Here is a 9,377-nt window from a genome sequence, read left to right as displayed (position 1 = left end):
ACAGCCACTATGAGCTGCAGTTACCATCAACAGCATCCTGTAAGCAGTCTAACAGGGATATCCTGCAAAAGAAATTGTGGAAGCAATTATGTGAGCACTGGATTGATTCTAAGGAGCTGTTTAGAGGAAAAAAAAGATTTTTCCCAAGTCACCACTAGACAAATATGAAGAGAACATTAGGCACAGGATACCACTGTATTATATGAGAAATTAATAAAAGCTTTGTTATGGTCTGGTGAAATATCTGTTCATATAATAGAGGGTTAGTTCAGAGTCAGTGTTTCCACTACATCATGACAAGCTTGTCAAATGACAATATAAGAGCAGAGAGGGAAATGTACCTGCAAAGATGAGAATAGCAGTCTGCTGCTGTGAAAACTCAAGCTGCTCATTACAATGAAAATGAGAGGACTCAAAGGATAAAAGCACCAAACAAGGATGTGGAGTAAAAAAAAAAAAAAACAATGTGAGGACCCTCTGGCAAACTCAGGCGCAGTCAAGCTGGCAAACAAATTTAAGAAATACCCTATTTACAGAAATAGAGTCAAGTGATACAGCAATCATGGAGCTCACAGGCCAAGCAGTATCACTTATGCAAATTATCCAGCAGGAGTCAACAAGAAAATCAGCTGCTAAGAGACCACAAATGCAACACATGGCCAGTCAGCGGGACAAAGTCAAATTTAGCCACCATTCTAAGTATGGCAGTGACAAGGAGCTGCAGAGTCTGGGAGAAAACAAAACATTCAAGAAATGAATGGCAATTTTGACGGGTCACACCATGAGCTTAGATCCAAAGCCCCAAACACACCCAAATCAAAGGCAAAATTTAAGCCCACAAACCACAATCACAAGTGTTGTATGAGTAAGAGGTTTCTGCTTGTTTTTTTATCTGTCTAACAAAGACAAGGTGCAAAGCTGGTTAACAAAAACTCTCGTGTATGGAGCAAGATAAAAAGCATTTTCAAGCCCTTCGGGATGCAGGAGCATACCTGTTACGAGTGTGGCATGGAAATCAAAAACTTGCCTGAAGCACAAATCAGTCCAATTCATGACCTGTTAATAAATGAAGACCTGTTACACTTAAGCACTACGGTCAGCTACCAGTGTCAGTTTATATGATCGAAACTCTAAAATCACAGGCACTGACAAGACAGATTTGTGCCATTACAGGAGAGCAGAGACGCCTGGGTTTAGCTCCAAGTGGAGATATAACATCCATCACCTCATTGTTAAAGGACCAGTGTGTCAGATTGAGGGGGATCTATTGGGCATAAATGGAATATAACATTCATAATTATGATTTCATTCTTGTATAATCACCTGAAACTAAGAATTGTTGCATTTTCGTCAGCGTAGAATGAGCCCTTCATATCTACACAAGGAGCGGGTCATCTTCCATGGAGCTCATCTGAATTTATAACTGAAGAGAAACTTACCAGCTTGTCTGTTAAAACTATATTTGTGTTGTGCAGCGCATAGTTATAGCAAGTAGTAATAATGTAGGGTGAATCATTTTTACTTGCAGCACATTATAATGCTAATTGTTTCAAGTTGTTTGTATGTAATTAGTTAATATTGAATGTTGCCAACACACACATTTTAATACATTGTAAATTATTTCAAAATAAGGTGTTGATGCATCATTTAGGAGGCGGTCCCAGTTGTTGCTGATGAGTGGTATTGTCCAATGTGATGCCAGGTTAGATGCGAGCTTCACCAGAATAAGATTGCACTTACATTAATTACCTCATTTGAATTTATAGAATCTACCATGAACAAGAAATGAGGTTAAACCTGTTAAAGCTTGTGCTGCAAAGATTACACATACCTTTTTTGATAGATATCCAAATGAGATTAGACTGAACAACACTATCTTCATTTAGAGAAGTAATCACAACTATGACTTGAGTGCTATGACATGAATTGGAGTATTCTGAAAAATTTACCAACATATATTTTTCAGGGATCGGTGTACATTTAACAGGATTTAGCATAAGGAGATTGAAGAAACAAATGGTTTTTTTTGTTTGCTTTTGGAGAGGCTTAAACTATGAAAATCTTCTAACCCTCCAAGGAAGTGGGGAGGGGAAAACTGGAGGAGTGAAAGAAAGGTTAAGAGAACATTGTTTCATATGTAACAGGTTGACATACGTGACATGAGGCTTCAGGTGTGGGAAAGTGCGTGTGGAGCTGTCTCTGTGACGTTGACTTATGTAACACAACCCCCATCGGCCTCTCCTTCCTGATCCCCTGTCTGTCTTCAGCTTATTCTTAAACATGCCTCACTGAAGAAAACAGACCTTTGAGTTCAAGCTTGTGGTATGTTGTCCTTCTGTTCACAGTTTACTACATGCTTTTTTTTAAATCCTCATTTAAGGATACAGTCTTATTGTTTGAGTATATTACTGTGGCTTATACTGAACAATAATACACAATTTTATTACTTCTGTCTGCGAGAAAAAAGAGAGAAATGGCCTTAATATTCACCTAAAATAAGCTACATGAATGTATTTATTACCATAAATCAACAGACAACTCATCCCATCATCTGTCGGATTATACTAATAGCAGAAGTGATTTAAGGGATAGATAAAATAAGTAGTGCAGCACATGTTCTGAAAAAAAAAGCAAAAAAAAAAAAGCAAATGTTTAATGGAGTCCTGTACGCCTACCTAGGCTGGCACTGTTTCAAGCAAGCATGGATTACTACTAAATACGTGCTTCCTTCTATGACAGCTAAACACAGTCATTACAACTGGGACACCATAGCTGCTGGGTAGAGCTACTCTCGCACACCCATGGTTTTCTGAGCAGAATAGAATATGAATGTCAAAATAAAAAGGAAGATTTGAAGGGTTTTGTTAGATCCAAGTGATTTCCTACTCCCTCATTCATTCAGCTCCTTTTTGTTGTGTCTGTTACAGTTCTACGCTGTCTTTTCCCCAGCCTTCTCTGTCATGCATGTCTAAATCTACATTACATACTTCCCACAGCTGAAAAGAAGGATTTTACAGCCCGTCCCTTTTTTTAGCTTTTGTTTGATAAATCTTATCAGTCTCAGTCTTCATTCTTAGATTATTGGCCAGTGGCATCAGGATTTTTGGATAGAATGTAAATGCACAAAACATTTATTTGGATTTATTTTGAAATTGAGGTCGATTAGGAGATTTCACATATCCAGGTATATTTAGAGAAATTCCCAGTTTGCAACTTTAAACTATAGGAACAAGATATTCAGGCCTAGCATGCTGGTGGTAGTTATCTTGGTATTATGCATGAGAAAAGAAATGTGTTGGTTTGGGAAGAATGGTATCTTTTTACAAGAACCTACGCAAGCCCAGAATGACCTTTTCCTATTCATGACCTGGTCAGGGTTTATAATAGACCGCAAGTCAGCACGACAGAAAAGCAAGGACAGACACTAGAATGCACATGATGACAGGTAATGCACCTTACCTCAAGAGAAAGAAAGTTGTGGATATGTTTTGTGATTGTGTGTAGTTAATGGATAGAGATCATTATTATGTTATTATATATTATTATTATTATTATTATTATTATTATTAATATTATTATTTTCATTTATGTGCTCTGAAGACGGTAAATCAGGCAGAACTACAGCACATAATAGAGGATGGTTTTGTGTTTTTTGCATGTTTGGGTGAGTATCTACTTACGAAGATTTGTGCATGCCTTTCTCTTCAGTCAAGCAGTGGGGAGTATGGGCTGTATTGCTCTGGCCCTGTCTGCTTACTATGAGCATCCCTCTAGACTGTAAGGAAGAGCAGGGCAGCCTCTCCCGCTGCCTTTCCATCTCCCAAGAAAAACTTCTAGATCGAGTCATCCAACACGCTGAGCTCATCTACCGTGTCTCAGAAGAATCATGTTCTATGTTTGTGAGTAAATCTTTTCACTTGCGAATCACTGTATGGGGGAAAAATGTTTTGGCTGATCTGTTGCATCCACAGGCTCTTACTCTTAAATAATATAGCTGAATATATATTATATACACACATATTTATAGATATATTATATTATGTATATATATCTAGATACTGTATATATATACTGTATGTATATATATACTGTATATATAGATACATATATAGGAGAAACTAAATTTCGCTTCACACTGAGTATCACATGACAGCAGAAATGTATTTTATTTGTAACTAGACTGAGAGGATTCAGCTGCAGTGCAATTAAGAGAAAATCCCATTTTCCACAATGGGGGAATTCTCATTTGAGTCTGTTTGGCTTGAGGTTTTTTTATTATTTTTTTTTTAATTTATTTATTTATTTTTTTTATGAAAGTTGAAATTAGCATTTTGAGAATCAGTGCTGTAGAAACGTAGCCTGGGGCGAAGGCTACACTGACAGCAGTACAAGATTCTATGTTTGAGAAGCTGTCTACTATTACTTTTTATGTGGAAGAAAAAACTAGTTATGCAATAAAACAGAGTCATCCAGAGAGCAATGAAATTCTGTTGTTTTATAACATATCAATGTTAAAAAGTAATTAAAAAGTCATTTCTCATTGGTTATAGTCTCAGTAGCTCGGCCTTTATTTTCCAAACTCAATAATTTTTTATCACTGAATCTAGCAACATTTGGACTGAATTCTACAACAGGAGCAAAAGGACTTTTTGTTGGTCTTTTTCACAATATGCTGGAGCAAAAGCACCGACACTCTCTGTTACATACTCTGTGTTATTTGCTTTTGATTCTGACATGATCATCACCTCGCTGCCAGGCTTCAAAGTAATCTTCTATTTCTCTTCTGAGCCAAACATGTTTTATTGAAGAGGCAGGCCTACAGTGGAGTAATACCAATGTGATAATGATATACTGCAGCAGCGAGAGCACAGCTTTTGCAGCCTGTTGAATCCCCTTCACTCGGCGGCTCCAGATCCAAAATGGTCTTTGAAATGGGATGATGTAGAGCTTGTTACTGAGAAGACGCTGCATGGGGTCTACAGATGAGAACAAGTTGGAAAACAAAATGTGCTTCTGCTGTGTCTCCAGTGGCCGAGACTGGTGAAGCTTTTGTCACTGCTTTCCTGATGTGTCTTCGTTTGTGTGATGTGTCTGCCATTGTGTGTTCTTGTAATTCTAAACCGAAGTGAACCGAAGGCTTTCAGATCGGTTAGAGAAATCCAGTACAGTGTTGTGTTGATCACCTCTTACAGAGGGTAACAAGAGGCTTAGGACTAGAGTGTAACTGTTTCCAACCTAAAGCCCAAAACAAATAAAAGTCTAAAAACAAAGATATATGGGGATGTTGCTGCTTATAAGCCCCTATTCTGAATATATAGAGTAAACTTAACTACAAACAAAACTCACTGTTAATTCTAATAATTCTGTGTCAGTCAGTCAAAGTATTTGTGTTCACATACATATATTCACCTGGTGTATTTTCATATGCTTATTTAACACCATGTTTGTCTGACTCGCAGGAGGAGATGTTTGTCCCCTCTCCGTTGCGGCTCCAGAGGAACCAGGCTGGCTATGCATGCATCACCAAAGCCTTACCCATCCCCAGCTCCAAAAGTGAAATCCAACAGATATCTGTAAGTACTCGTCCACTGATCACCACAGATTTTTTTTTTCTATTAAGAGTGTGTGTGCACCTCTGTGTGTACGTGTTTATCTATATTTATTAACGTCTGTGTATAAATATGGAGAGTGACTCCATGCAAGTAAAATAAAATCCAGGCATAGGTTGTTGCATGTATTTGTGTGAGTGCAGGAATGTGTGTTTGCAGGTATATTACTGACTCTGTCTGGTTGTCTCTGTGCCTGTTAATTATTGTGAACGTGTATTTGTATCTGTGTGTGTGTGTGTGTGTGTGTGTGTGTGTGTGTGTGTGTGTGTGTGTGTGCACGCGCTTTTGGGTAGTGTTGATGTATAAATGATGGCATGCACATCTCTGCTCACTTTGCAGCTGCACTGGTGCTAATAGCCATAAGCTTTCTTTGGCAATAACAGTGTCCAAGTGTGCAAGTGAGCCCCCAGTCAGCTGCTGAGTGACCGGATGTTTTCAGTAATTGCAATAAAAAGGTCCTCAGATTTCATATATATTCATGCCTGTATAACATTTAAAAACACTCTTGTCTGTGTCTACTGAGGTTGTGGCTACTCTCCAGCATGGCACAGCCTTTTCAGCTAAAGGTCAACTTGATCAGTAGAGTGGAAGCTAAATTGAGCCAAAGGCCAGTGATGGGTGAATTGACCAATGTGAACTGTAATTTGGTTAATGTGAAGTTCCACAAAAATCCCCCTTCAACTAACAAAGGCCAAGTACAGTATGAATAGCAAAAGGAATTTCTTTACGGACTCATTTGGTAATATTTGCAACTGCTGGCTGAAAGTTTTGTCATCACTTTAATAATAAGTGTGATCTTTGAAACTGCACGAACTTGCAAGACTCCTCTTTATGTTAGGAATTTATCCTCTACCCTTTGTATTGAAATATTGCCTGCTCTGCGGTTTAATGGCCATTTCTGTGGCGGTCATTTGCTCTTTCTTTACAGTCTGCTCTGCTTAGGGGAACTTAAGCAGACTCCACTGCTTCATCCATGACATTTCAACCCTCTTTTGTTGCTCAAAGTTTTGTAGCTGACAAGCCATTGATCCAAAGCCATGCTGTTATTAAGTTCTTCAGTCTTTTTTTGATCTCTCTTGTTCGTGACTATCTTAAAAAAACTGGACAAATGGCTGCTATTCATTACAAATATAAATGTTCCTAGAAAGACATGAATAGATCAAAGTGCAGTGCTGTTGCAGCTGTGTCGTGCTTTGTTGCGGTGTATTTTTATATTATATTTATGTTAAAAAATAATCTTGTGGTCAGTATATGTCTTATTTCACTCTTTTATCCAACTCTTCCTCTGTGTGCCCTGCAGGATAAATGGTTGCTCCACTCTGTGCTGATGCTGGTCCAGTCCTGGATCGAGCCCTTGGTCTACCTGCAGACCACACTGGATCGCTACGATGATGCTCCAGACATGCTGCTCAACAAGACCAAGTGGGTGTCTGAGAAACTGATCAGTCTGGAGCAAGGGGTGGTGGTCCTTATCAAGAAGGTGGGTTAAATCACAATAGATTTCATTTTTAAAAATAATAAATCAGGTTTTAGTCCCAGTGTTATAGCTTACCTCTGTCTTTAAATCCCTTCATAGACAATACACCTTTTGATTATTTCATATATATTTCAATTGTTTCCAAATGTTGCCACACAGATGTTGGATGAGGGGACGTTGACCACAACCAACAGTGAACAGGGAATATTCCAGTATGATGTGCAGCCAGAGATGCTGGAATCAGTTATGAGAGACTATACCCTGCTCAGCTGCTTCAAGAAAGACGCCCATAAGATGGAGACTTTTCTCAAGCTCCTCAAGTGTCGACAAACTGACAAATACAATTGTGCATAAAACATGTGCAGCTGTTAAATAATACAATGTTTAGCTTTAAATGAATTCCTGTAGTTGGTAGCTGTGCACTTATAGATATGACCATGCCTTAGGCGACTCAGCCTTGCTTGCAATGTGGTACATTCTATATTGATTATTTTGGAACACCTTCACATAAAACTAAGTCGGTGTAATGCTGTGCCCTTACTTCATCATACTGCAGTTTATATTTCCCAGCTCCGTTGTTATTTTAACCTGGCAAAGGCAGCAGAGGGCAAACTCCCAAAAGATTATTTGCGTGTCGAGCTGTCAAAAAAATCTGCATATCCTGCCATTGATTTCCATTTCCTTTGTTCTTAACTGGAGTTTGTATTCCTCGCTGCCTCTTGCAGTGTTTTGATTATTCCCACGGCCCCTTGAGTATTCAGCGAGACTCCCTTTTTAAATGGAGTTGGTTTCACTTCTGCATTAGCGAAATGAAACACTTTCACCGGAGATGGGAGTCAAACAGAGAGCAATCGCTACTTAGAAAAGGAGACACATTTTGATTGGCGAAGGAGAGTGTGAGAGAGAAGGAGAGAGAAAAAACAGCTAAAAATTGGAGGCAAGCCTTATCTGGAGATTTAGGTAAGGCTCAAGTTGATATTTGTTGAGTGCTCATCAAAGAATCATGAATATTTCTAGGCTTAAATGTGTCTAATTTAACCTGAAGGTAAGAGTCTATTAAGGAAATACTTTCTTCACTTTGAATAAATAATTCAAATGAAGAAATATACAATTCAAATTTTAATTGTTAGATGTTATGAATTTATAATGCAGAATGCAAACCACACATTTTTGTACTCTCATGTGTAAATAGAAGAAGCCAGTGTAATGTGAAAACCTTTCTAGTCGCTGATTTAAGAAGCTAATAAAGCAAATTGTGGAAAGAAAAGAGAAAAAAAATGTTGGTTTTGACCTTAATTATTTTGTGTTATGTCTTGAGTGAGTGACTGAGTGACTGTCCATAACTGAGGTGAAGAATCTCCAAAGTCAAGATGAAATAGAGTCATTTCCATGTACTTGATTCTGCCCTTTCCACCCCCAAACACAAGAGGGTAGTAGTGCTCTGTCATGAGGGTTGTCTTAACAACTAAATTGTTTACTTGAACTATCATGCATTTTATCACATCGCATCTTGCACCGCCGAGAGCAAAGCTAAAATGCACTGGCCTGGGGAAGAGAGACTGAAACTTGAATGTTTTCTCTTTATTTGTTGCTTAAATTATGTTATTTCCTCTTTTTTCTTTAGATAGATAAGGATGCAAATGTGGGATAATACCAGACATGAGCCACATAAAAACCCATCAATTAAAAGTTTCATATCAGACACAACTTATTGTTGCAGATCTCTTGATCCATGTGATCCCAGAAGCCAAAATAAAGCACCTGCAGTAGTTATCCCACTTGCAGTTAATAAGCTTAAATTGGCCGACTGTATTGCTTGTTCCTGTTTACATCTGCCACCACACCATCAGACAGGGAAATAATAAAGGAAGAAGTTGCCACAAGTATTTTTCTTTCCTTTTTTTCCCCCTCTGGTGTCAGGTTTCTTCTTGGCTGTATTTCACTCTCTCGGGTGTCCTGCTACATCCTCTGCTCTTCCATCCTCTGTAACCATATCAGAAAAGGTAAATCAGCCCTGTGGTTGCCACAGTGAGTCCGGTGTCAGCATAGAGAGGTGGTATCATGTGGTGTGGGTGGATGTTGAGGCAGGATGTGGTAGGGGGGCCTAGTGTCAGCAATGTCAGGTTCAGCTTCCTGTGGCCTAATCACTTCAGTATGGGGGCTCAGAGGAGATTGGGTAGCCTCTGTTCTGCTCTGCAGGGCTGCAGCTCCACAGCCTACAACCTATGTAGAGCAACCATCACCTTACTTTGTTTGGTCCCTAACAACACGTGAGTAATCACAGGCAAGCT

At 38.8% G+C, this 9,377-nt stretch overlaps 1 protein-coding gene across 1 annotated transcript; it reads left to right on the top strand.

Moving 5' to 3' along the window:
• Positions 1 to 3,342: 3,342 nt before the first annotated feature.
• On the top strand, positions 3,343 to 8,364 carry smtla (somatolactin alpha). The gene is made up of 5 exons (XM_056375181.1): positions 3,343 to 3,445; positions 3,709 to 3,899; positions 5,460 to 5,573; positions 6,910 to 7,089; positions 7,246 to 8,364. Exons 1-5 carry the CDS (start codon positions 3,430 to 3,432, stop codon positions 7,438 to 7,440), a joined length of 696 nt encoding a protein of 231 aa, XP_056231156.1. The 5' UTR covers positions 3,343 to 3,429; the 3' UTR covers positions 7,441 to 8,364.
• The last annotated feature ends 1,013 nt before the right edge of the window (positions 8,365 to 9,377 follow it).

This window comes from Seriola aureovittata, chromosome 4 (assembly GCF_021018895.1).
Source record: "Seriola aureovittata isolate HTS-2021-v1 ecotype China chromosome 4, ASM2101889v1, whole genome shotgun sequence".
In the NCBI taxonomy this organism is placed as follows: domain Eukaryota; kingdom Metazoa; phylum Chordata; class Actinopteri; order Carangiformes; family Carangidae; genus Seriola; species Seriola aureovittata.
The sequence above is the reverse complement of the archived record's forward strand: the minus strand, read 5'-3'. Positions and strand labels throughout refer to the sequence as shown.